The 27,885-nt window shown below is 50.6% G+C and overlaps 1 protein-coding gene and 1 long non-coding RNA gene across 5 annotated transcripts in view; one reads left to right on the forward strand and one right to left on the reverse strand.

Annotated features, from left to right (window-relative positions):
- SLC13A3 (solute carrier family 13 member 3) overlaps positions 1-23,714 on the reverse strand; it is a 59,712-nt gene extending 35,998 nt beyond the window's left edge. For 2 of the 4 annotated variants that reach the window (XM_053671065.1, XM_037164448.2), the window contains exons 1-3: positions 23,549-23,714; positions 4,342-4,607; positions 1,795-1,958 (exon numbers count right to left, since the gene is read on the reverse strand). In XM_053671065.1, coding sequence (XP_053527040.1) covers positions 1,795-1,958; positions 4,342-4,607; positions 23,549-23,659 — 541 coding nt within the window. In that variant the 5' untranslated portion in view covers positions 23,660-23,714. Of the gene's footprint in view, positions 1-1,794; positions 1,959-4,341; positions 4,608-15,247; positions 15,315-22,291; positions 22,368-23,548 lie in introns of those variants that run through there. The other 2 variants (XM_053671064.1, XM_037164449.2) reach the window with 2 other exon arrangements.
- On the forward strand, positions 20,327-27,844 carry LOC119063227 (uncharacterized). The gene is made up of 4 exons (XR_005085116.2): positions 20,327-20,515; positions 26,280-26,427; positions 26,933-27,002; positions 27,531-27,844. It is a non-coding gene; the product is annotated as an uncharacterized LOC119063227 (long non-coding RNA).
- The last annotated feature ends 41 nt before the right edge of the window (positions 27,845-27,885 follow it).

A 27,885-nucleotide genomic window follows, 5' to 3' on the forward strand; every position in this document is an offset into this window, starting at 1 on the left:
TGCATATGAGAAAGAACATAACTAGCACACAAAAACTCACGGTGTCATGGATAATGGTTGTTGTGTTAGTTGGGGCAACAATCCAGAGGTTCTGGGATGGATCTGCCATCCCTCTCTCAACAAGTGACTTCCATCTTTGGGTGCCAGAGCGTCTTTCGCTCCCACCGTCACATTTGTTCCTATTGGCTAAACCTAGTCACGTGACCACATCTAATTGCAAGGGAGGCTGGGAAATTCAGCCTTTTCTCTGCCCAGCTATGTGCCCAGGTGGGGGTTCTATTACTAAAAGAACAAAGGAAGAATCGATACTAGGTATAAATTTACAATCTATACCCACATATGTACCAGTGTTTGAGCTTCCTGCTGGAAGATATTTATGTAAATAAAAAAAAGATGTTTTAATGCAGACAGGATGTGGCAGCCATTTTGCAACCATGTTGGAAAGACCAAGGGAATCACAGAGATGTCAATGAAGAGTCCTGATGTCTTTGTGCCTCTGAATTGATCCCGGAACTGCCTTTCTCTGACTTCTTGATATTTGAGGAAACTAAATCCTTTAAGCCACCTGCAGACAGGTATTCTTTTACCTGCAGCCAAAAGAATTCTCACTGATTGCAGCTGGTTTCATGGGTAAGAAACCCATGGGTAAGAAGTCTGGAGCCAGACTGCCAGGGTGCAAAGTCAGGCTCAGTCGTGTGCCTGCTGTGTGACCTGGGGAAGTCACTTTTCCTCTCTGAGCCTCTCAGTTAACCATCTAAAAACATGGTCGCTACTTGTGTTTTGTTTTATTTAGAATAGTTTCAGAGGTTGGAGTGAATCCAACCCCGTCAGTTCTCGCTATTTGTTGCACGAGGCCTTTCTTCTATTGTATCTATTTATTCAGCCCCTTTATCTCCATTTCTCATTCCCGTCAAGCACGACCACTCTGATGTGTTTGTACTGTGTAGCTCTTCATTTGTTCACGTTCCAGCAAAATGTTTTGTCATCATGTGTATTTTAATTTACATAATGGAGATATAGTCTAGCTTTCCTTCTGGCTTTTAAAAAAATCACAACTGTTTTATGAGATTCATTTTCATAATTATTTGCTCCTAAAAGCAGCACAGCGCTCCACAGTGTGCGCCCACCACACCTCCCCTTCCCTTTCCCTAGTGATCACCTCCATGTGGCTACCAACTCGCCGCCACGGAGAACGCTGCAGTGAGCATCGTTGCCTGTGTCCCCTCATGGCCCTGCGCCAGAATCCCGGTAGCATTTGCATTCAGGTGCAAAACCGCTGAGTTACAGGGCATGTGCACATTGAATCTGATCACATATTTGCAGAACACCCATAAGAAATGCAGACTCAGGTTCCCCTCTCTCTAGCAGTGCCCGGAGTTCCAACAGCCCCCATTCTTGCCAACACTTGGCATTATCCAGCTTTCTCATTGTTTCCTATTGTTGTTTCAATTTGCATTTCTCTGGGCATTAGTGATTTTGAGCATCTCTTCAAGTGCTTTAAAACAAGGTTTAATTCTAATACCTATTACATAAGACTGTTTTGAAAGGTGGAGATAATGTATGGAAAGTATTTAACTGCATCATACATAGTAAATCCTCAATAAATGCAATTTTTAAAGTACTATGGTTTGACTTAGTTAATTTTCAGTTATTCTTATTACTATTAAAATACTTGGCACATAGTAGGTGTTCAGTAAGTGTATTCCCTTTACCTTCCCCGACAACCTTTGGACGTTCGCACCCCCAACCCTCCACCTTGCTGGGGTTGGTGCCCCGTCGCTTCCCCAGCCTCACCTGCGTTCTCTTCACTCTCCCAGTTGAGGTCCTTCTGAGTCTCCTTCTGGCCAAAGAGATTCTTCAGGATGGCGATGGCGATGGGCAGCATCATGGTGGTGGAGGCGGTGTTGCTCAGCCACATGGACAGGAAGGAGGTGGTCACCATCATTCCAAGGATGAGCCTGGGAATGGAGGGAGTGAGAGGTGGCTCTGGAACTGGGGCCCAGGAGGTCCCCTGGTCTGAGTTGGCCTCCCCTGAAGCACACGGCCCACTCATTTTTACAGATGGTCCCCACGGCAGGGCATGGTGGCCATGATACCCAGAGCCTCCAGCACCTCACCCAAAGGGCTCTCCCAGCCCCCCTTCCCCTCCCCCCTCCCCCCCCACTGCTCAGGCTCTGCCCACCAGGACTCTTCAACTGCTCACACCCGGCCCTCATTCATCCCCTGCTGCCCTCCCTTTGCTTGGCCCCGCCCACTACCAGGAACTGAAGTTTCATGATCTTTGTTCTTTACATTCAACTTTTAACCTCCTGGCCATTTGTTTAGATTTGTAGTCAGAAGTCAGCTCCGAAGTGGATCTTGTTTCAAAGGCTCAGCTAATTATTTCAACCCCCACCATTTACTGAGACATCCTTCCCTTCCCCATAGATTCAGGTCTCTTCTAGCTTATTTATTCAGTGTTTTCCATCTGTTTCTGAACTATCGCCATCGTATTTTCATCGTGGAAATTTGAAACATGTTCGCCAGCAGCCCCATCCATTCTTCAAGGTCAAATGTAGGGCGTCTCCATGACGTCACCCCCTGCCTCTCACGTGGGCTCCTCTGGCAGGTGTGCCCTTTGGGTATCAAGGTGTGTCCTTTGGGTATCAAGGCTGTAGATGGAATCTCTCCCCAGACTTCCGGTTCCTCCATGAGCAAACACAGCTTCCGAGCCTAGCAGAGTGCTTGGCCCAGGGCAGATGCTAAAAAACCTAAAAGTTATTCACAACCTTCTTCTCCCTCGTCCCTTCCCTCACCCCCACCCTAACCCCCATCACGAAAAAGCTCTCAAATTCTGTCCACCTCCCCTGCCACCACCGTCATCCTAGCTGTTAGCACCTCTGGTCTGGACACCCAGAACAGTCCCCTGACTGGGCTGCATGCAGCATCTCTCTGCCCTTCTGCTTGCCATGTGGCAGCCAAGAGGAATTTTTAAAAAATGCAGACCTCCTCACGTCACTCCCCAGTTTAGAACTGAAAACAGGAGGGATCAGAGTTTCACACCCAGGGCACCGTCACGAATATCTTTCAGGATGGAAAGGGAGGAGAGAAATACATCTTTATTTTACTAACATCTGATAGAAATGACTTCCTTCTGTGATAAACATAGTCCATTAAGTTCAGAGGCGTCAGAAGTGCCAGGGACCTGGTCACCAATTATTGAAAGATCACAGATATGCTCATATTGCCTTGTGTGTCGTAGGTAGGGACATCTTGGCATATCACTGACCCTCAAAACCGTCTCGGAACTGCAGTTGTTGGGAGGCCGGTTGCTACACCCCATCATTTACTGGAGAGGGGCAGATGTGGTGTTACGCCATGGACTTGTGTGTTTTAAAAAATTATTCGAATGACTGCGTTTTGCTGTGATTATTGTGGCTGTTGTTTTAAAGTCCATGTGCTGTGCTTTATAATTTAAAAACATTATTCCGGGCACTGGCCAGTGTCGCTCAGTTGGTTGGGCATTGTCCAGCAAACCGAAAGGTTGCCGGTTCGATTCCCTGTCAAGGCAACATGCCTGGGTTGCAGATTCGGTCCCTGATTGGAGTGCGTGATCAATGTTTCTCTCTCACATTGATGTTTTTCTCCCTCTCTGTCTCCCTCCCTTCCCCTTTCTCTGGAACCAATAAAAGGGGGGAAAAAACACTCCAGGAAGGAATCCTTAAGATTCACCAAATTGAAGAAAAATGAAAAAGAAAAAACATGGAATGATCCTATTTAAGAGACCATTCATCCCTCTCATAATAAAAGTTCGAATCCTAGCCAGGGGCCCGAGGCCCTGCGGGAATGGACCCCACCTTCTGTCTCTCTGAGGCCATTTCTGCCCCCTCCTCGCCCACCCTGTCACTGGGCTGGTAAACAGCAAACCAGGGTGACGGTGGCGGCCGGCATTAGCCGTGCAGGTCCAGGCTATGATTTCGCCATTTTACAGAAAGTCATTGCTGTAAGTGACTTTACAGAAATGGGTAGGTGGAATCCAGCCCCAAGTAGTCGTACTGCTGCGTGGCCGCTTCTAACACGAATGGACACGAATCCCTGAGGGTGGGGGCTGGGAATCAGCATTTCAACCACAGTCCCAGTGATTCCTACACACTCTAGAGACTCCCGCCCCAAGAGCCCAGCACTGCGCCTGGTGCACAGAGGGGTCTCGATAGATACGTGAGGACTAATGAAGTACGTGGAAGGCGGGACTCGATGAGTCTGTTGGCCTGGGTGAGTACCGAGCCAGAGTGAATGTGGGCTCCGAGAGATGGGACCCCTCTGCCCCCCGACCTTGGGGCTGGACCCGTTACCTGGCCTTACCAGGCCGGCTGGACCCCAACGATCATCAGGATCTTGAGGGCGATTCTCCGGTGCAGGTTCCATTCCTCGATGGCGGTGGCCATGATCAGACCGCTGAGGAAGAGGAAGTTGGTGTCCAGAAAGTACTGGGGGCAGACCACGCTGGACCGCAGGATGCCCAGGAGGGGGAAGAGGGTGATGGGCAGCAGGGCCGTCACCGAGAGCGGCAGGGCCTCCGTGCACCAGTACACGGCCATGAGCAGGATGACAAACAGACAGCGGCCTTCCTGCGGGAGGGGAGACGCGGGCTCAGCAGGGTCGGCAGAGCACAGGTTAGCAGAGCGCAGGGTGGCGGAGGGAGAAGAGGTCCCGGAGCAGGACCCGGTGCGGCACATGGGGAGGCAGGAGACAGGCAAAGGGCCCACAGCTCTGACCTCAAGCCGGTGGCGCCCACCTGGCTGAGCCTCATGTTGCTGGAGTATAAAATAGGGAAGCTCTACCTATCGGATGTACAAGACTGTTTGAGGAGGGTATGAAATACCCCATTGTCTTAGGAGGAGACCCTGAGACAAGCATGAGAATGAATGGAAACAGTTTACTTAGTAGGGGATCCCAGAAAGTTCTATAAGGGCAGCGGGGAAGTGAAACTGTTGGTCGCTGGGGTCGCTCCTGATGGGGACCCTGGGAGACGGTGTAGATAATGCCTCAGAAGCTGAGCCATTGATCTGCCGATCCCCTGGCCATCACCAGTGGCGGGCTGCTCCCGGAAGCACTGGCTGCCCCGCCCTTCCAGCCTCCCCCGAGTGCAGCCAGAGAACCACAAGCATCTCAGCAGCAATGAGCAGCTCCTGGTGTGTGCGGAACGGGGGGTGCCAGTGGGGGTGCGGAGGGAGCACCAGAAGCAACTGCCACATCAATGCCCCGCACGCAGCACGAGGCCCGACACTTGGCACACACGCTATAAATAATAGTGATGAGTACTTTACCGTGCCTGGCTGGTGGGAATATAAATGGTACGGCTGCTATGGAAAACAGTATGGCGGCTCCTCAAGAATTTAAATAGAATTACCGCATGGCCCAGCATTTCCACTGCTCGGGATCCGCCCCAGAGAACTGGAAGCAGGATCTCAAAGAGGATTTGAATACCCGTGGTCATGGCAGCCTTGCGCACAAACGCTAAAACATGGAAGCAACCCAGTGTCCACTGACAGATGGACAGGAAAAAATGGGACACACATACCCCGTGGAGTATTATTCAGCCTTAAAAAGGAGGGTCGTTCTGACACATTGGGACAACAGGGATGAACCTTGAAGACAGTGTGTTGAGTGAAATAAGCCAGTCACAGAAAGATGAAGATCGCACACCTTTTGAGGCGCCTGGAGTAGTCAGACTCATAGACAGAACGCTGAGGGCAGAAGGCAGAGTCCCAAGGTCTCCAGACCCTGTTCCTTTGAATTTTAACTTCTGGAGTTCGAAGGTTGGGGAGGTGTCTGACTGGACAGGCTCCCTTTCTGGGTCACCTCAGAGTCAGCACTTGGCCTCCTGGCCACTTGCCCTGTCCAGAGCTTTGGTTTCAAGAAGGTGGCCCAGGGCAGGTGGAGTCCTGGCTGCATGTGAGACATCTCCCAACACCCCCGGATGGTCCCCTTGGCCAGGAGAAGCTGGTGCGACTCAGTGGAAACCTCCAGGGGTGGAGGGGGCTGAAGGAGACTGTACCCGAGAAGACAGGAGCCAGAAAAGCAAGAACCCTGGTCCTAATTTTATTTTATTTTTTATTTTTATTCTAGTTTTTCATCCTCACCTGAGGACATGCTTATTGATCTTAGAGAGAGGAGGTGGGAGGGAGAGAGAGAGGTAGAGAAACATCAATATGAGAGAGAAACATGGATCAGTTGCCTCTCATATGCGCCCTGACCAGGGACCAAACCCACAATCTGGGCACGCGCCCCTTTGGTTTACGGGATGACACTCCCACCGACTGAGCCCAGTCCTAATTTGAAAGCCTGGTCCCAGATGCCAGATCTGGGGAGAGCCCGAGGTGGGTGGGGTTCAGTGATGGCTGAAATGGAAGGGGAAAGAAATTCCTAGAGCCGAGCTATCCACATGCAGCAGCTTCAGGCCACAGGGGGCCCTTTAAGTTTAAACTCATTCTGGTTAAATGAAATTAAGGATTTTGGTTTCTCAGTCACACGAGCCGCCGTCCAAGTGCTCAGTAGCCACAGGAGACTTGTGTCTACAGTCCTGGAGAGAGGGTATACGGCACTTCCGTCACTGAAAGTTCGGTCAGCTAGAGCTGCTCCAGAGAGTTCGGACCTCAGGGCCTGGGAGCCTGGGCATAATGGTTTGGCTGCTGAATTTCTGTGGCAAGTCACTGAACCGTCTGAGCCTGCGTTAGTTCGACTGCAAATTAGGTATAATAATCTGGGGGATATGTACATCACAGGGGATCCCACTGAAATCCTTTCTTTAGTTTTTCTGATATTTCATGGAGAAATATCTGCTCAGTGGTTGTTCCAACATCATAACACAATTGTTCAGTATTTATTTTTTACGTTTTATTTGTCGTCCCCTTTCTTCTTATTTCTCACACTGTCTTGTTGTGGTTCCCACACTGACCATTCAGCACAGGATTGGGGCCACTCTTTCAGGTCAGTTCTTTGTTACAGGCAAGTGTGGGGAAGGGGTTGGGAGGGGACTGGCCGGCAGGTGTCTGAGCAACCGCACTGTTGGTGATCTCGGAGTCATGGGTCGCCATCGCTACCCTGAAATGTGTCTCTGCTCTAAGCATTAGGCAAGCTGTGGAGACTCAGTGTGAAGGCCCAAGAATGTCACAGTTTGTTGGTGTCTCTTTCAGCTTTTATGTCTCTTTGACTGACAGAGAGAGAAAATTAGAACAATCACAACAATTTAGCTGATCATTATCCAACCCCTGCTCCCACCCGACTTCCAATACCCTGCTTCTCACCAGAGGCCTTCCAGCCCCCTCATCCAGTCCTTCCGAACTCCATCCTGTCACTTGTGTCTCGGTGACTGTCCCTTCCCCCTGCGTATTCTCCAGGCTTTGCCAGGGCTAGGAAGAGCTCCTAGGGCTGAAGAACATTTCCGAAGAAGTTTGTGTCCTGCCTGGGGGCTACAGAGGCCTGTACGACTGGCTTTTGGTTTCCTTCTGCCCTTTGGTTCAAATCCCGTTGCCTCCTCTTCACACACCGGGGGCAGGGCCGTGGTCTGCCCTTCTCTTCAAAGATGACATTCTCTTCTCCTGTCGTTACTTTTGGGGGTTATTTGCAGAAAGGTGGGTGGTTTCTACCAGCTGAAACCGGAAGTTCTTCCACCTAGTAGTTTTGTCCTTGGAAGCACCGTACTTCCTTTCATTTATCTGCATTTTCTAATCTTTCTGTGATAAACATGTACAGTAGAAGGAGCATGGACTTTGGAACCAGCCAAGCCTTCCACACTCTGGCTGTGTGATCCTGGGCCAGTTACTGAATGCGCTCAGCCTCGGTTTCCCTACTTGCTGCGGGCGCATGATAATGGTACCTACCTCGGGGAGTGATTTACTCAACATAAGAGAACCACTGACCCAGTGACGGACACACGGGGATGCCCCATAAATAGGACTATCGGTGTGTTGGGAACATTATTCATAACCACATGTTCATGTTACTTTATTATTAATAATTCAAGCTCAATTTCTTAAAGTTGGGCTTCAAAAATACTTTTCTTAAAACTTAAAATAAAGTCTTAAAATATGACAGCCAGAATGGATGTGAAATCACTTAAACATTCTCAACAAGGAGTGGTTTTGTGCTACTGAACTCTTTGTAGGGTCCAGGACAGCCCTACAATGGAGAGTTATTCATTCCCAGTAATGTCAATGTCAATAGTGCCAATGCTGAGAAATCCCGGTCTAATCTAACCCTTCTTAGTACAATGGTCACCCAGAGAAGGAAAGTGGCTTGCCTGAGGTCACACAGCAAGTCAGAGGTAAGGACTTGTTTTACCTTATTTCCATGAAAGATCATGGGCTTTATCAGGGCTGAGACTGGGGTGAGGCTGGTGCACAACCCAGGTGGCGAGCCCAACTTGAACTTTGCTCCCTGGGTGCCTCACCTGGCTCACCCTAGTCCTGGCCCTGGCTGGGAGCAAGAGAGGGAGGTCCCCACAGTCCCTGAGCAGCCCTATTCATGCCAACCTAACACAGGCATTTCTTACAGGAAGGCTTATAATCCCCACCCCCATCACCGGTACCAAAGAAAGCTCAGCTCTCAGGTTTAGCCAACCCATTACCACAGGGATTAAAGTCTGCAGGCGAGAAACACGAGAGGCAGAGGGGGAGAAAGAGAATGCCAGGTCAGGCGGTTAATTTTTGAGCCGGGGGATGACTTCCAGGCAGACACAAGGCGGCTTTTTCCCGATTGCCCCAAGCTTGCCCTGCTGGCTCACTCAGGACAGAAAGGGCACTGGTCTGTTCTCTGAGTCCTGATGGGGAAACTTTACTCACCATCTTCCCCCACCCCCTCGCCGGGTCCTCCCTCCCCCCAGCTCCCTGGCATTTCAGGGCACTGGGCTGTGCCGAGGCTCGTGGCAGGCACCAGTGACTCTGTGCCAGGCCCTTTGGGGAGCAGGACTGGGGCCAGCTGCCACTACAGGCCTGTTCCCCAGTGGTGTCCAGGGCCCGGGCAATGGGAAGCCCTGAACTTTGAACTCTAGCAAGGCAGAAGCCATGGCTTAAACTTCCTCATATTCCCTGATCGCCCCCAGCCCAGGGACAGTATCACACAGCAGTCAGAGCTTCTGGAGTCGCCCCGGGCTTGAAGCATCGTGGCTCAGCCACCCATTACTGGGGTTGGGACCTGGGGCAGATGGCTTCCCTGCTCAGAGCCTCAGCGTGCTCACAGGTAATCGGGGAACGATGGCATCACAGAGTCACCACAGTGGTACAGCCCCCAGGAAGATGGCCAGCGCCGGAGAAGCAGGAGCTGCTGTGACCAGTGGACGGGAGGTGGGGGCTGGAATCCGGACCCGATGCCATGAAGCAGAGGTGCCTCTGAGTTAGTGCACTTGGCAGGCAGCACCAGAGTGCCTGCGTTCAAATCCTGCCTCCCTCGCTTCCCAGAGCAAGTGACTTCATTCTGTGCCTCAGTTTCCTCATCTGCAAAATGGGGATGATGTTAAGAATTCCAACCCCATAGAGCTATTGCGAGGATGAAATAAGTCAGTGCAGGTGAAGTGCTGGGAGCCATGCACAGTGGCGTAAGTGGCGTACACTCTAACCGTCACTTATGGCTGTTGGGCTCTGGGGCTCGGAGCACATCTTGACCTCTCTGCATGAGAACTGTCACCCCTGTGATCCATAGGGCACTCAGGTCAGCCACATGGGATGACGGCGATGAGTGCAGTGGCACATGGACACGGACCCCAAAGGAATAAGAGTCTGGGGCACACACACTGAAGACCCAGACAAAGGACCCGGCCTGGCAACGGCACAGAACCCCCGTCTCTGTGGAGGCCACGCGGCAACTCGGCCCAAGGCCTCCACCTGAACAAAGGGAGTTCAGTGAGGCCGGCTAAGGCTCAGGCCACTAGGAGCCACACAGCCCTGGGCACAATCCTGTCGACCACTCACACACAAGCTGCGAGCTTTGGACTGACAGGTGCCCCTTCTGAGCCTCCGTGGCCTCACCCCTATATTAGGCTGCACACTGTGCCATCCCGAGGGAGCTGGGAAGGCGATCACAGGGGCCATGGCCCTTCTTTGAAAGCCCTGCGATTCTGGGAGCGCTGGCCCCGCACTCTCTGAGGCCAGGCTCCCTCCTTGCCCCAGAGCAGCACCACTAGTTGAGATGGCTGTGGGCACTGAGCGCTCACTATGCACCAGGCACGGTTCCTGTGGATTCTCTTGTTGAAATCCCACCCGCAGCCCCACGAGGCAGCTACAGCTGCTGTCCCCAGTTTACTATGGCTCTGTGATGACCGGGGCTTGGAGAGCTTGAGTGACTTTCCCAAGGCCAAGCTGCTCCAATATGAATGGTAGCTGAGAATAAAAAAGCTACCATTTATTGAGGGTGTACACTGGCCAGGCGCCAAGCCACGCCCCTGACATGCACCAGCTCACCTACTCCTCATATGACCCTGTTTAGAAAGGAGAAACTGAGGCACAGTAAGGTTCAGCAGCTCCTTCATCCGCATTCGCTTCTAGCTGGAGATGAAGCTGTGATTCCCACAGTGTGGTCTAAGCCCAGGGTCCTAGTCCCAGCTGTGGGCCCTAGTGCAGAGCTCAGTGATGAGGCTACCAGTGATGGGAACAGCCAGCATTTACTGAGCACTTACTATGTGTAGGTTCCGGGCTCAGCCCCCAACACACAGTGTGACTCTTGTTCCTCGCACACCTGGTAGGTTTTATTAAGGGAAATGAAAGGACAGACACTCCACAGAAAAGCACTTCACAGGCCCTTCCACATCCCCTCTGGATCTTGAAGATAAGCAGAGCCAACTTTATGGTACCCGCTTTGGAGGAGGAGACTGGGGGTTGGGAGGTAAGCCAGAAATGAGCACAGGGTGACTCAGAGGAAAATAACTGAGGCCACTCAGAAATCTGGTCTGAATTCCAGCCAGGGCTCCCCGCTACCCTCAAAACACTCTGAGAAAGCAGTTAGAGGCCACCTGTCTGCATTTGGGCCTGAGACTCAACGGGGTAAAAAGGAGAAAGTAGAGAGGGCGACTTGCCCCAGGAGACCTCTGAGGCCAGCCTCCCCTGTGCTCCCCCCCTGCCTCTGGGCTGGAGTGTGTTAGTCCCCCAGACCCAACAGCAGAGGATGTACAAGTTCAAGTGCAACTTCAAGTTCTCGGAGCCATTCATTAAAAGTGTTCCTGGGGTGGCTCACACGCCACAGCTGCCCAGGCCTCCCTAATCATTCCTGAGCCAGGTCGGTGGGTGGCGGGGGTGGGAGCCGCACTGGACCCAGGAGCCCCCAGCAGCCTGGCTCAGCCCCAGGCAGATAGAACACGTCGTTCTGAAAAAGAGGCCCCTCACCGTGTGACCTTGGGGTGCTCCTTCCCATCTCTGGGCCTCAGTTCCCAGAAGTGTATTTATAGCCCCACTCGGGGCTTCTCCACCTCCCCTGCTTCTGAGAGCCTCTCCCACACCCATGGGGGCCTTTCTCTGGTGGAAGTGGAATCCAGCCTCAAGGCGTCAGGGTGGGGTCCGCCCTTGAATCCCTTCTAGGCTCTTGAACTTCTCTGCCCTGTGATCAGAAGGCCAGAGGCGAGCCCCAAGCTCCTGGAGGGGCTGTGATGAGGGCTCGGGAATAAGTTGCTCGTTTCTCGAACACCTGCCCACTCCCACCTCAGGGCCTTTGCACTTGTAAAGTGCTCTTCCTTTGCGCATGCTCAGGGCTCCCTCTGTGAGCTGTGCAGGTGAAATGTCATTTACTTGAAGTATTAGTTCAAAGGTCCCCTTCCCATGAAACCTTCCTGACTACAATGGCACCACCCCATCCCTGCTGAGGCCTGACCCTTGGAGTTCTTCACCCCACCCCTATGAGGTGGGTCCTGTCAATGTCCTCATATTATAGAGTAGGAAACTGAGGCACAGAGAGGTTAAGTAACTTGCCCAAGGTCACACAGCCAGGAGGTGGAAGAGTAAGACCGGAGTCTAGGAAGCCTGGTACTAGAGCTCACATGCTCATAATGCTGCCGCCTCCTCCTCCTCAGGTTGTTCAGGGAAGACCCCCTCCCTGGACTCCCGCAAAACAAGATCAGAAGCAGAAAATGAAGTCAGATCTTCCAGGTTGATGACCAGTTTAGCGGGGATGAGACAGCCCTCTCAGAACAGGTCTCAGACTCCCTTAACCCTCCCCGCCACCCAAACAAGAGGTGGGATCTGCGCTACAGGCAGGGCACAGCGTCAGCCCCCTGCCAGACTCCCTCGGGCCCGGGCACCCCCTGGTCTAAGCAGACCACCTTCCCAAAACTTACTTCTGAGTAAACTGCCTGCACTTCGTTTTCGGGAGGACTGCTGTAAACTCTGTCACTTTTCCAGCCCTTTCCAGAGAAGTCCAAGGGGGCAACGGAACGGGGCGGGAAATGGTTATGAGGAGCAGAAAGAATGTTCCTTCCCCTTCTCCCTCACCCCCAGACCTCCAGAGCCAGCTTGTCATGAGAGAAAGGTGTTAGCGAGCTCATGTGAAAGCGAGGGGACAATCGGGGCTCTGGGTGGCAGCGAACAAGGGCTTCTCTTGTTCCTTCTCCCAAGCGAGGGACAGGCACTGTTCCCTCCCACTGCGAGCCCAGAGGGCAGAGGGGACAGTCAGCTCTGGCCAGTGGAGGCCGAAGTCGGTCTCTGAGTCAAGCTAGGAGGCCAGGGGTGGTGGCTTGTCTTGCCCGGAACTCCCTCCATTTCCAAATCGTGTCCATTCTGTGAGGCCTTCTGCCAGGCTGTGTGCCCACAGGCAAGCTCGGCCCCCCCTGGGCCTCAGTCTCCTCGACAGAAAAGGCCTGGCCCAGAGCCTCGCTGGGGGACCACCAGAACGAATGCATTCAGGACAGGGCTTCTTACACTCGGTCGCACTGACGTCCAGGGCCTGAGGATTCCTTGTGTGTTGTAGGCTGTTTAGCAGCAAACTTGGCCTCTGCCCACCAGACACCAGTAGAACCTCCCCCTGCTGATTGTGACAATCAAAAATGTCTCCAGACTTTGACAGATGTCCCCCATGGAGCAAAATGCTTCAGAACCACTGATTTCCAGCATCTTCCTCAGAGGTGATCTGTCCATGGAGGAAGGCAGCCAACATCGGTTCAGCCCTTTACAAGCATCATCGATTATATTATACCCATTTACAGACGAGGAAACTGAGGCACAGGGAGGTTAAGGGGCTGGCCCAAGGTCACACAGCATATCAAAAAGCCAGGATTTGAACCCAAGCAGGCAAACCCAAGCTCCCCTCCACCATGCCTAAGCACCCATGTTAGCTCCTATCTTCAGTGAGCTCTCCGACTTCAAAACAGTGTCAGGATGACATCCTCTCCCCTGAGAAGCCTTCCTGGCTGTCCCCACCCCATCCAGCCTCCACTGAACCGTGGGCTGTGGAGGCAGACATGGGCTTGAACGGCAGCCCCACTACTCATTCAATGGCTGTGAGGTGCAAAGCAGGTAGCTTTACCTCTTTGGGTCTCAGCCTCCTCACCTGCAAAATGGGTCCGTTCCCCTTGTGTTGCTCAGAATGGTAGACAGCACAAACTCTGGAGCTAGAGTGCCAGCCTTTGAATCCCAGCCCTGCCACTTTTAGGGTTGAGAGCTTGGGCAAGTCGCTCAGCCCTCTATGCCTCAGTCTCCTCATCTGTGGGTGTGGATCCTAACAGCACTTGCCCCACAGAGCTGTGGGGAGCACAACTAGCAAGCCAACCTTAGGTGTGTTGAACCACTCCCGACACTCACTAACTGCTAGAGAGGCATCGACTGCCTCTCGGGAGGCCTCTTGGGGGACAGAGGAGAGGGCATTGGATAAGCCATGCGGTCCAGGACATCAATGTACTTGAATTCACTTCCTGCAGCCTCCCAGGGACCAATGCATTCCTGCAGAAGAGCGTAATCCTGTTGAAATCAAATTCCTTTTTTAGCCCAGACTGCTGATGAGGATGGGCTAAGGCCAATGATGAGTGCTGGGAGAACTGAGCAAAAGGGACTGGGCGGAGGGAGCTGTGGGCTGGCTAGCAGGGGCATCCTGGCTTCCCCAGCCCTTTTCCAATGTCTTTAACCAGCTGGGACCACTGTTCTGTGCATCAGTACCCCTACTCCCTCTGGCACAGGTTCATTTCCATTGGCTGCCCTTCCCCCTGTGAATTTCAGGGACGAATAGAGCCAGGAGCCTAGTATTCCTATTTTGCAGATGAAAGCAGAGCTGCAGGTTTTTTGTTGAGCACCTACTTTGGACCAGGCACTTTCAAGTCTTCCCAGCTGGTATGTTTTGTTATGCCCACTTTGCCAGGAGGTTGTGTGGCCTTGTATGTCTCTTCCCTGATGGGTCTCAGCTGGAGCGAGTGGTTCGGGCACACGTGTGTGACTCATTCCAGGCCCGGCCAGGTCAAGCCTGTCTAGGGTGCTGACTTTGTGTCTTCAGTGTCTGGGGGGTGTCAGAAAATGCTACTCATCAGTCCAGAGGGCACTGTCCTGTTGTGTCGGGTCAGGACACACAATCCCGGTTCCTGCTGCATCACGGGAATCACGCACGCTGGCCTGTTTACACACCTGGCAGGAGCTCTGAGACAGCGGAAAGTTGGCGGGGCCTCAGAGGAGTCATTCCGAAACCAATGGGGCAACGGGTCAAACCCGGCGGGGAGAGAGAGCATGGTGGGGGCACCGGGGAGGGTTCTGGGACCACCTGGCTGCAGGAGGCTGCAGAAGTCCCTCTGCACCCGCCCTGGGCCTTCTCTTCCCAGCTGAGAGATGAAAGGGCTGGCAACACCGGTTCCAGCTCAAATCTTTCATGAATTGGCCATAGTCTGGGCTTCTAGAAAGTGCATGTCTTCTGAAGTCAGAGCTACCTGGGTTCAAGGTCACATTCGTTCATTCACCTATTTACTGAATACCTTCCATGTGTCACACGCTGTCCCAGTACCTAGGTGCAGGGAACATGACAGACACGGCCCCTGCTCTTAAGTCGCTCACAGCCCTGTGGGGGAGGCAGATGATGGACAAATAGTGATCATTTCAGTTTGGCGTGAATGCCACAAAGGAAATAAAAAGAGGAGGCCGTTTCAAAGAGAGTTTTGTGGGGCGGGGAGAGCAAGCGTTCTTAAGAATGACCAGAGGATCCAGCTGCAGAAGACCAGGGGTAACACTCAGGCAGAGAGCAAGTGCCGAGGCCCGAGGCAAGAACAAGCTCCACACGTTAGAAGAACCAAAAGAACTCAAAGTCGTTCTCTTACAGTTTTGCAGGCCAGAGAAGTCAGAAATCATTCTCTCCAGGTGAAAGTCAGGGTGTCCTCAGGGTTGGCTCCTCCTGGAGGCTCTAGAAGAGATCCTTTCCTTGCCTTGCAGCTTCTAGAAGCCGCCTGCATTCCTTGGCCGTGGGCCCACCTCACATTCCCTTCTGACTTTGACCTTCATGCCTCGAATTTGTACAGACCATGTGATTACATTGGTCCACCCAGATGGTCAGAATCATCTCCGCATCTGAGGTTCCTTACCTTGATCACACGTACAAGGTCCTTTTTTCCATGTCAGGTGACATCCACCCAACCAGTAGGACACAGGCATCTTTGGTGGGCTGCTGTCTGGTCAACCCCAGGCCAAGAGATTTCCTTCACTTGTCAGACACTAAGGGGCATGGTGGAAAGAAGGTCACCTAGGTGTCCCCCTCGTTTTACAGACAAGGAAACCAAGAAACGAGGCTGACGGCCAACCCTACCAATCTCCAAACAGGGTACAGAGCTATGGAGCCTGGCACAAACAGTGCCCCCTTTTTATTACAAAATCTTTTATTACAACATCACAAGCACGTAATTCTGTAACATAACCGTATCACACTCAAACACACCATGTGACATTCTAGGTAAAATGTGCAAATCAAAACTATGAATTAGCTCTGGCTGGCGTAGCTCAGTGGATTGGGCATGGGCCTGCGAACCAAAGGTTTGTGGTTCGATTCCCAGTCAGGGCATGTGCCTGGGTTGCGGGCCAGGTCCCCAGTAGGGGACCCATGAGAGGCAGCCACAAACTGATGTTTCTTTCCCACTCTTTCTCCTCCCCTTCCCCTCTCTCTTTAAATAAGTAAATAATTAAAACAACAACAACAAAAAACTACGAATTATTACACCCATATTATTATCCTACCAACCACACTCAAGCAGGCCTTCCTTCTGCCCGACCCTGCTGTACAGAGACAGGCTGCGAGTCTAGTATTTCTTGCAGCGAAGGGGGCCAACTGTGGAAGGTTCGGGACCATTCACCGGACAGTCAAGACCTCTGACATTACTCCCTTTCTGCTTCCTTCTTCAATTTCCCTCCAAAACACAGTCTCGGTTTGGTACCGGCTTATCTTAACACCTCTCTTGATCACACCCTTCCCTTCATAACAAGGAAAGGGCAGGTCTCCGGCCCCCAGCCTCAAGCAGGCTATAGATAGCTGTATACAGCCAGAATTAACCAGCACAGGACATTTGTCTTTGTATTGCCAGTTTTCTTCTATTCGTTGTTCATGAGCCTGATTTTCCTCACACAGCACTGACATAAAACTTTCTTCTAAGTCATTGTATTTATGTATTTTTAAGAAGCAGGGGCAGTAAGGAATTAACACAACACATGAGTAAACCATAGGAATATGCATGTAATTAAGTGGTAAGAGGATCTGGCCAGAATGTTGTGGGTGGTATTTGGATGATGAAAACAAAATCCGACTCCATGCTATTTTGGGGGTGCATATGGACAAAGTCCCTCTCCTAGCTCTGGGGTTCAAGGAAATGACACAGGTTAAAAGCACTAGGCAGTGTCTGGCCAGAGAAGATGTTTGATCAACAAGGCTTCGGCTTATCATTTTGAGGGGTTGGGAGGAGAACCCATATTAGGGGAAGACTCATAGGGTTCTTGGAACCCTGGCCACCCTGTCTGCCAAAACCCAGGACCAAGAGAAGAGAAGATATCAGACTAATATTTAGTAGCTGTGTGACCTCGGGAACATTGCCTAACTTCTCTGTGCTTCACTTTTGTCATCTGTAAAAATGAGGGTAATTATTATCCCTGCTTCTTATGGTGTAGGTGAAAGGTAAGTGACCGAAAATGTGAAGGGCATCTAAAATAACATAAATGGGGGAAATGAGGAGTTATTATTATTAAAAACTCCCACTAATGTTTGGCACTGCACCGGACAATTTCTGTGCCTTCTCTGAGCAGTTCTTTGCGGAGTATAAACCCTCCCCACTTCGCAAAGGAGGAAGCCGAGACTCACGAATGTGAGGTCGCCAAGTCGGGCTCCCCTGCCTCATAGTTTCAGAGCCACAACTCAAACCCGAGTCTTTCCAAATCAAATCCACGCTGTTGCTATCACTTAACTTCTCGGAGTCTCAGTTTCCTCATCCGCAGAATGGGAGAATCAGAACTTACATTGAGCATTGAATAAAAATGCAAGAAGTTACGGTGCAGGCATAATACATGACTTCACTTGGCCCAAATAATAAGCAAGGAGGAAGCTAATATGACCATGTTATAGATGAAGAAACTGAGGCCCAGAGAAGTAAAACAACTTGCCCAAGGTCACAGAACAAGTATGTGGAATGAGAATTAGGGTTCTGATCCAAAACACTCAAAACTGAGAACAAAAGGACCATTCTCCTGGTCACCCTTCCCAAATGCCCCCACCCAAGAGTTAGGCAAATGCAAAGAAGCAGGTCTTTGATCTTACAGGTGCACTACCACTCCCTAAAAAGACCCACCACCCCAGCGCAAGTCTGCTGCTGCCTTTGTACCAACTGGGAAAGGGGGCTCTCCCTTGGGTGAATCCAGCCTGGCACTAGGGTGCGTGGTTTTGCTTGTGGAGTGTGGAGGTTGGAGGTGGAGTTATTCATTTTGCCTCCTCAAGGCGCCTGTACCACACACTGCCTGCACAACACTCTGTAGCAGGCCTGCCTGCCAGCACCCCCAAACTCCTCCTCCTCAGAACATCCTTAGAAAGAATGACGGGGGGGGCACCCACTGTCAGAACTGGCCAGAGGGTCAGTCCGGCCAAATCTGCTTTCGGTGGGTGGAAGGCAGAAAAGGGGGCGAGCCTTCTGTGCAAACACACGGGGCTGGCACTTATTCGCAAGCCTGCTTTGGTAGTCTCGTCTGTCCCCACGAGCTGCCCAAGGCCAGTCCCCCCCAGCAACATCCTGACTTCCCAAGTCTCCAGCATTCTTCATAGCAAAAGCCGGATCCCCAGTGGCGCTGGAAACTGCAACCACTGCATTCCAGAAGTGCACCCCACTCCCTCTCATCCCCGCTGACAGCGTTCTCAGCCAGGAGGACAAATGTGAGATTGTTCCTCCCCCTATCCATCTGCCCTTCAGATTAACCACAGCTTTCCCAGAGACCAGCTCACCTGTCACCATGGGCCAGGTGCATGAGAACCAACCCATTTAACTGATCAGACTCCTAGGACCCCAGAGCCACAGTGGCGTGGAAAACCAGGACCCAAACAGGGGCCAAGGGCAAACGCCCAAGCATCTCAAACCTCTTTCCTGACCTGATATCTGCAGTTTTGCAAAAGTTTTGGGGCACCCATGTGTACAATACGACTTGCATTGGTGCTTCCAGAATTTCTAGGTGACAGAGGCTTAGAAGTGGCGATCTGATGTTGGGGGTGGGGGTGGGCACCGAGGACCCTGGCCTTGAAGCTACATTTGCACAGTCAGCATATTGTCAAACCAATAGGCTTTGGAAGAGTTATCGCAGGGTTGAAAGTGAGTAAGATCACACAGATTGTTCTGAAGCTGTGTTTGCCTAAGCAACCCACTCTGTTTGTTTCAAATGTATGTCAGGGATCAATAAAAACAGCAGTGTTCTCTGTTCAATGTTCTCTCGGATGCTTTTATTCACAGCGTGCATTAGGCTGAGAAACAGGTCCGTTGTTAATATCTAAAATATATACATGGAGGAGGGGCTTCAAGGGCGCTAATGGAAGGAGGCCAAGATCTCCCAAGAAGCCAGACTTCCCTCCTTATTGGTTTGTCAGCCATGCAAAGAGGCAGTGACATCTAGGGCCACCAGAAGGTCCCCACCAGGGATCTGTAGGGAACCAGGAGAGGTTTTCATTCATTTATAATGAAGGGAAGAGTAGAAAGCACAATGATTAGAAGCACAGACCCTGCATCTGGCCTCGTACAGGCTGTGTGACCTTGGGCAAGTCTCCCAACCTTGCTTCCATTTTCAATAGGGAAGCTAATGGCAGCTGCCCCTCTGGCTATATGGACGTTGCATAGCACAATGCCTGTGAAAGTCTTAGCACGGTGCCTGGGAGCAGTAAGAGCGAAGCATTCCGTGAAACACCTTGCTCATCGGGCTACCACCATCGCAGGGGGTTACAGGCACTCCTGCTACCCCTGCACGTGGGGTTCTCGGGGAAGCAGATCCACCGCCCAGCTAACGCAGCTTCACACTCCTTTCCCAACCTCCACACTCAATCATGCATTTGTAAATCTGCGTGCCTGTTCTTAAACACAGCCCCTCAAATACTTTAGACTCCAGGCCCCATAACTCCTGGACCTGCTCCTGGGTTCAAAGATCTTGCTAGAGGGCAAAGCAAAGAAAGAAGTTTCCAGAACCTTCTGCTGAGGAGAGAGACCCTGCGTGTTTCATCACTTCTTCCCCGGAGCTCCGCCGACCCATCCATCCTTGCACCAGGGATGGTGATCGCCCCACTTTACAGGCAAGGAGAGTGAGAGCCTTAAAAGAAAGGAGGTCGGTCCAAGATCCTGAGACCAGCAAGTGGCTAGGGATGGAATGCTTTTTGAAAAAGTGACCTAATTCTATTAGCATTTATTGTTCTTCTGTTCCTTGTCCAGAAAGTCTAGTTGCAGTCTAGTGGGATAATTCCGCACTAAAGGGCTCACTTGCGCAGCAGCTCTGGGTCTCCTGGGCACCGCCTGGCATCCCCTCCTCGCTCCCTAAGCCCAAGGAGGGTCCCTTCCCCCAGGCAGTTCTCTCTGAACACCTGTCCCAGCTCCCCTGGTCTGTGCTGGCAGGTGCTGGGTAGTGCACTGAATCACACCCTCTCGTTACTCTTACTTTTATGAACATTAATATCTCATTGAGGGGCAGCTGCCATTAGCTTCCCTACTGAAAATGGAAGCTCAGCAAGGTTGGGTGACTTGCCCAAGGTCACACAGCCTTCTACTTCCTGGAAGTAGAAGCCTTGTCTTATGAACCCAGTGTCTTCCCAGGGTGCCTCAGAGGGAATGGGCACGAGTGAGGGACCCGCCCACAGAGACCTGCCATAGCATCTCCTTCCAGCCCCCGTAGGTAGTGATTTCCATTCGACACTCTCGACATCATCCTGCAGCCTTTGATCTTCAAGACTTTTCTTTGAGAGTCTGGAAACAGCTCAGTTTGTCCGGCTCTGGATTCTGACAAGCTAGGGACCAAACCTCCACCCTGCTGGCTGTGTGATTCTGGGCAAGTCACTGCACCTCTCTGAGCCTCGCTCTTCTTCTCTGAAAAATGAGGTAAATAGTCCTCCTGCTGGGAGAGTCACTGGGAAAGTACAGGGACTACGAAGCGAAGGGATTAAGAAGTAGGAATTGGAAGTTACAGAACAGTCATGGGGATGTGGCACAGGGAATACAGTCCACAATATCGTAATAAATATGTACCTTGTATGGTGTCAGATGGGTACTAGATTTAACGGGATGACCAATTCATAAGTTATATGAATGTCTAACACCGGGTTGTACACCTGAAACTAGTATAATATTCTATGTCAACTGTAATAGAAAAATAAAAACATCTTTTAATAAAAGAAAGGATGGAACGAGATGAAACACATCGGTAAAGCTTAGCCCTGTGCCTCGCTCCTAGTAAGTGTTTGTTAAATTTGGCTGTCCCCGTCGTGCAAGGCGCCTGGATTAAGACCCACCAGTGCATTATTAGGCACTTACTGCATACCGGGCTCAGTTCTAAGAGATTTACATATACAGTCATGTGCCACTTAATCACGGGAGAAAATACATCTTCAGGCAATCTCATCACCCTGTGGACATCACCAAGTGCACTTACACAACCCGAGATAGTCTAGCCCAGGGGTCCCCAACTTTGGACGCAGACCGGTACCGGTCTATGCATGTCAGGAACTGGGCCGCACAACAGGAGGTGAGCTCGAATGGAATGCTCCTGAATCGCCTGAAACCAACCCCTACCACCCCAATCCGTGGAAATATTGTCCACAAAACACACCCAGGCTGCACGGTCTAACCTACTGCTCCTGGGCTACAACCTGTGGAGCAGGGTACTGTACCAAGCTGGGCCAGATTAAATCAAGCACGTGAGGACGTGATACAATCAAAGATTGTATGCATGTGATGTGGGAAGCTGCTGCAGGCATAACAGGGCTTACCGCTTACAGCAAACTTGCTTTTGTAGGTAGAAATAACAATAAAAGTAACAGTGAAAAGTATAGGAGAGTGTGGATGGAAAGGGGGCCACATCCCACACCCAATGAGCTCAGGGGAGGCCTGCATAGCAGGCCTTACAAACTCAGAGACCGTAAGTAACCTCATGGGATGGTCTGAACGTAAAACTTTCTAACCAAATGTGAGTCAGGGCAGGTGGACTTGTCCTGGGCCCGTGGTCCAGAGTGTGCTCCCCTCCAGGGAGCCTTGTCTGTTGTCTTTTTGCATCTACAATAACAGGCCTTTGGGATGTTGGAGTGGTCCCTTTTTGCGCAGACTCCTCAGGGCACAATCTCCCACCAGAGCAGGGGACGACGCCAGGACCCCTCCTGATATCCTGTCCCCCGCACACCATCGCTATGTGTGGAAACGTGCGTGGCTCACTGTCTGGTGCCCACCCAGTAGAAGTGCGGTCTCCCATCCTTATCCGATCTCAGAGATGCCCCTGCTTTGCACCCTCCCACCTCCTAACCCACCACCGGTCACCCCCTTGCCCCTGCCTCGCCTCCTCCTTTGGTTCTAATCTATAAAACGAACCGCGAAACTGCCACCCTCCCGCATTTTCTCAATCCACTGAGATCTTGCCTCCCTGCCGTTGTCATCAGCTCAGCTCAAATGGACCCACAAAAATTCTCTCCAGGTTTGGACGTTTCGTACATTGACAAGAGCAAATCGTAAACCAGCACCATAGTCGTGCACTGTCAAGGGTCACATACGGCACAGAACTGCATGTTCTGTGCTTTCATGGGACTGGCAGCACGGTGGGCTTGTCTACCCCCGCATCTCTACAAACGCATGAGGATGGGCACCAGGTTTATCGAGGTGATCACTTACTTCATAAGTTACGTCAGTCTGATCACCCACCGGGTTGTATACCTGAAACTCACATAATGTTGTCTGTCAACTGTAACTGAAAAATAAAAACATTTAATGAAAAGGTTAAATGAGATGAAGCCTATAAGGCAAAGCTCAGTGCCACATGGCCTGGCATACAGTAAGTGCCTAATAATGGTGGGTCTTAATCCAGGCGCCTTGCACGATGGGGGCAGCCAAGTTTAGCAAACCCTTAGAGAGGCCCAGGGCTAACTTACATGCTTCATCTCATTCCATATTTGTTTCAGGTGTGCAACCCGGTGATTAGACTTATGAAGTGATCACCCCAATAAATCTGGCACTCGTCTGACCTTGCTCCTAGTGTGTGTTGAACTTGGCCCAGGTTTCATTGCATCCAGGTGGCCACATATCACTTGGGCAACAGGAACTTTTCAGCTCCATCGTAATGTCAGGGGACCACCATTGTATATGCCACCGAAACACCGTTATGCTTCCGTGTTGCTGCTCAGTTTGTTTTGTCCGTTAGATTCCACGCCTAAGTGAGATCATACGGTATTTGTCTTTTTTCGGACTGGCTTGTTTCACTCAGCATGGAGCGGACTGACAGCTGTCAGAAGGGAGCGGGGAGGGGGCACTGGATGAAAGATGGTGAAGGGATTGGCCAAAGGACAAACATGCATGATCCACAGACACAGAAAGAAGGCAGGCGGGTCGGGGGCTGGGTAGAGGTGGGCAAAGGGGGAAAATGGGGACATATGTGATAGTGTCAACAATAAAAATAAATTTAAAAGGGCACCTCGTTATGCCTACCTGGCACATGACTATTGCCTCATTTAATACTCACTACAACCTTAGGGGCTGGCACTATCACTTCCCCCAGAGAGGTTAAGTGACTTGCCCCAGGTCACTCAGCTTGGCCTTCAGTAAGTGTTCATTGTGATCACAGAGGGAAATGGGCCACAAGCACAGCAGCCAAGCCTGTAGTTAGAGCTCCAAAAAGAGAAATCATTCCCGAAAAAGCGAGAAGATCCAGAAAGCTGGGTAGGACTCCGGTTCCAAGGAGCAGCTGGGGAACGGTAGGAGTGGTGGGGGCGTTCAGAGCATCAGACAGGAGAGGATAGAGGGGGAACTGGTGAAACCTGCCTGGACTAGGACCTCATTGGTTCCTACTCTCAAGTGGAGGCTTGGGAAGAGAGGGTCCCACTGGCAGCGCTGCCGGGAGGCGGGACTGGGGCTCACCGGCAGAGGAGGCGTTACCTTGAGCGGAAGGGCGAAGACCACCGGCAGCAGCGCCAGCGGCGTGACCAGCAGCACCAGCAGCCGCCGCCGGCTCCACAGCTTCTTGGCCACCGCCGCCAGCGCCGCCATCTGTGCAGTTGCGGGGGAGCAGGCCGGCCCGGACTGCCGGATCCCGTACCACGCGCCCCTTTAATAAAGCCTGGGGGCGGGCCGGGGAGGGGACTGCACTTGAGGACCTGCCATCTCTCCCTACTACCCTTGGAGGAAAAGGGTGGTGCTTGCCCTCCGCACGCCCAGCCCCGGGACTGGGTGAAAGAGGCCAGAAAAGTTCAGAAGAGTTAAGCACGATAACTAGGCACCGGACTCCAGCCCTGAAGGCACTTTGGCCTCGGGTTGAAGCCTCGACGACTTTCCAGTTATGTGACCTGGGGCAACTGGCTTAATCTTTCCTTGTCGCTGTGTATTCACCGGCGAAATGTGCAATAGTGACGGTGTGAGGACTAAAGCACTCAAGAATATTAATGGGATTCAAATCCTGGCTCTGTCTGCCACGGGCTAGCTGCGTGGGCTTGAGCAACAGGTCTCTGCTCCTCAGTTTACTCCCACAGAGTGAGAGTGACGATAATGACGGTCCCTGACTGAGGACAGGTCTGTGGAGCAGTGTAACCGAGATGATGCGTTTAAGGGCCTTAGCACAGTGCTGGGCACTGAGCAAGCCCTCGGTGGGAAAGATCGTGTGTCAATATCGATCGTTATTCTCATTTTTCTCCCAGGGTGGGTGAGGCATCTGCAGGCTCGACCTTGGAGGAGTCCTTTCCTTCCTCTTGGATAAATGCATGGGAGGGACCACGACTGCTGGGTTGTATGGTAGCTTTTAAAGAAACCGCCAGACCATCTTTCCAAAGTGCACCACTGTAGTTTCTATCAGTGATGCAGTTTCTCCACATCCTCGCCAGCATTTGGTGTTGTCCCCGGTTTTATTTTAGGCATTCTGAGAGGGGTGTACAGACACTGCATTGTGGTTTTAATCTGTATTTTCCTACGGGCAAACGATGTTTAAGGTCTTTCTGTGCCCCTCTTTGCCATCTGCATATCCCCCCAGTGAATTTCCCCTTCCTGCCCTTGGCCATTTCCTAACAGGACCGTTGTCTTTTCAGTGGCACTTTGTCTTTCATTCATTCTGGGTAGTGGTCCTTCAGCAGATCCGCTGTTCGCAAATATTTTCTCCCAGGCTTTTCATCCTCTTAACAGCCTTTCGAAAAGTAAACATTTATAATCTCAGTGAGATCAAGTTTATCCATTTTTTTTTTTTTTGGAATCATGCTTTTGGGTATAATACTCTTTGCATGGCCCTAGATCCTGAAGATTTTCTCACTTCGTTTTTTTTAGAAGTTTGACAATTTATCGTTTTGTTTTATATTTTTCAAGTTAATTTTTACATAAGGTGAGAGACTTAGAATGAGGGTTTTTTTCCTTATTTCTCTTTTTTTCTGTTATTGACCACTGGCTGCAGCATATTTGTTCAAAAAGGGTTTTGGGTTTTTTTGTTTGTTTGTTTGTTTGTTTGTTTGTTTGTTTGTTTTTACCCCATTGCATTGCTTTTGCACTTTTGTCAAAAGTCAATCAGGCATATGTAGTAGGTCTATTTCTGGATTCTTTATTCTGTTCCATTGATCTAATTGTCTGTCCCTCTTCCAATAGACCACACAGTCTTGATCACTGTAAGTGTATATGACATCTTTAAATTGGGGACATTGATCCCTCCCATTTTATCCTTTAAATATAATTATTTTAGCTATTGTATTTCCTTTGAACTTTCATGTAAATCTTTAGAATAATCCTGTCTATATCTACAAAAAAATTCTTGTTGGGATCTTGGTAGAATGCCATTAAATTTGTATATCAATTTGGAGAGAATTTACATCTTTTCTATGTTGACTCTTCTAATCCATGAGCATGGTATGCCTCTCAATTTATTTAGAATTCTTTAATTTCCTTGATCAGCATTTTTGCAGTTTTAGCCTAAAATCCCTATATATTTTGTTAGAGTTACACGTGTTACTTTTTTGCAGAATGTAAATTGTTCTACTTTTTCAGTGCACTCATGTTTACTGCTAGTATACAAAAATAGACCTGAATTTTGAGTGTTTATCTTGTATCAATTTATTTATTACTTCTAGGACAGTTTTTTTTTTTGTCAAATCTTTGGGACTTTCTACTCAGACAACCATGTCATCTACAATAAGGACAGTTTTATTTCTTCGTTTATGATCTGTATGCCCTTTATTTACTTTTCTTGCCTTAGTGCACTTTCTAGCACTTCAAGCACTGTGGTTAAATAGGCGTGTGAGAACAGTCGCTTCTGTGTGGTTTGCAATCTCATGAAGGAAGCGTTCAGTCTTCTGCCCTTACTCAGAGCGACTGCTGTGTTTGGCACATGCTCCTTGGGATGGTCATCCTAGTGGATACACTTTTTACTTAAAACATCCTCTGGGCTGAGATGCTAATGGTTGAAACCAGAGTAGCAGGGGCAGGTTTGGTAAGAAATGATTCCATTCTTGATATATTTTGGCAGGAGGGCGGGAAGCTCTTGCTGACAGTCTGATGAGGCCAGGAGAGAAAGAAGCTGGTGCTATGATGTAATGAGATAGTGGGATCTTTCTCGCAGTGGGAAGCGCACCAGAGAAGAAACACAGACTGTTTCACATTGTGCCACACGGCATTTAAATAATGACATTTCATCCCACAGAGTGAAAAGTACTCCCTGTAACTCTTTATTACACCATGAAGAGGGTCTCGGTTGGGTGTTCGTATCCCTTTAACAACTCAGCACTTGGGCAGCTCTCGTAACAGCCCGAGAAGGCTTGAGAACCAGAGGCTTTGGACAACATCGGACGGTAATGATCGATTTTTATTTTATTTATTCTTATCATTACTTTTGACTTAGAGCAAGTGAGTTTTGTTGTTTATTAAAGCCCATGATTTATTTTTTAACATCCTCATCTTGAATTAAACCCACTGAAGTTTACAATGTGAAGCCACTCCAAGGAAAATATCGAGTAACTCATGAGGCAAAGTGCATGCCACAGCGAAATCCCAAACCTGAATGCGAAGGTCTGAAATTCGGGGAGATAAGAGGAGGCAAGAGAAAGCCCCAGAAAGGAACGGGGTGCTCACTTCCTACCTGGATCGTGTTTCTTTTTTCTTTTTTTTAAATTTTATTTATTTATCTTTAGAAGGGAAGGGAAGGAGAGAAGGAGAGAAATATCAATGTATGGTTGCTTCTGGTGCATCCCCTGCTGGGAACTGGCTCCTGCTGGGAACTGGCTCCTGCTGGGGACTGGCCTGCAACCCAGGCATGTGCCCTGACGGGGAATCGAACTGCGATGTTTTGGTTCGCAGGCCCACGCTCAATCCACTGAGCTACACCAGCCAGGGCTGGATCGTGTTTCTTTGATTCCTGGAACCCTAGGTAAGTTATTTCCCAGTGGACCTTGTAGGCTGTGACGAAACTTTCTCCCATGTCCTTTCTAGGGACATGGGACCTGACCTAGTCAGGTCCCATGGGTCAGACTAGGGACCTGACCGTGAACTAGCCCAATAACCAGCTTCATCAAAGGTTTCAGTCGGGTTCACATCAGACAACACTGGATGGAGGGAAAGGCCCTGTGGGGAGTACCTTGGACATTCAAAGCCTGGGAGTGGGAGCATGGGGTACCCCAAACTGGAAAAACTATTCCTGGGGGTTTGGACCAGCTAGCATCATAGAAACTCTGGTCCATTCCCTGAGTGGACATCTCTGGCCTGACTCCTTGTTCTGGAACCAGCTAAGAGATTAAGAGTATAATACTTAGTATTAGAGCAGAGGTTTCGACCTGGCGGCTCAGAAGTAGTAATAATAATATTGTCAGCAGTAACAACAACATACACTGCACGGACCACATGCCAGGCATGGTTTCCAGTGCTTCACCTGGATGATCCCTTTTAACCCTTCCAACAGCCACCCTGCATGAGACAAAGCTACACTGAGGTTCTGGCTGCACCACTTGCTGTTGCACAACCCAAGGCAAGAGGTTTGATCCCAGTGGGCATCAGTTCCCATTTCTGAAATGGGAACGAGAATAGAATGGAAGTAACAGCTGTTTGGAGAATTAACAGGCAAGTGTGTAGCACAGCACCTGCCCACAGTCGATGCTCAATGAGGGACAACAGTTAGTGTTCTGCTGGTGACAGATGCACTTTCCAAGGAGACACCAGTGAGTGTTCCACCCTGGATGTGCATGGTGTGCTCCTCGGACTCACGCTCTGCCCACTCCGGGGGTTCCGGACCACTCAGCGTGGGAGGTGGGGTCTGT

This window comes from Artibeus jamaicensis, unplaced genomic scaffold (genome assembly GCF_021234435.1).
Source record: "Artibeus jamaicensis isolate MK-2021 breed Jamaican fruit bat unplaced genomic scaffold, CSHL_Jam_final contig_685, whole genome shotgun sequence".
NCBI classification, from domain to species: domain Eukaryota; kingdom Metazoa; phylum Chordata; class Mammalia; order Chiroptera; family Phyllostomidae; genus Artibeus; species Artibeus jamaicensis.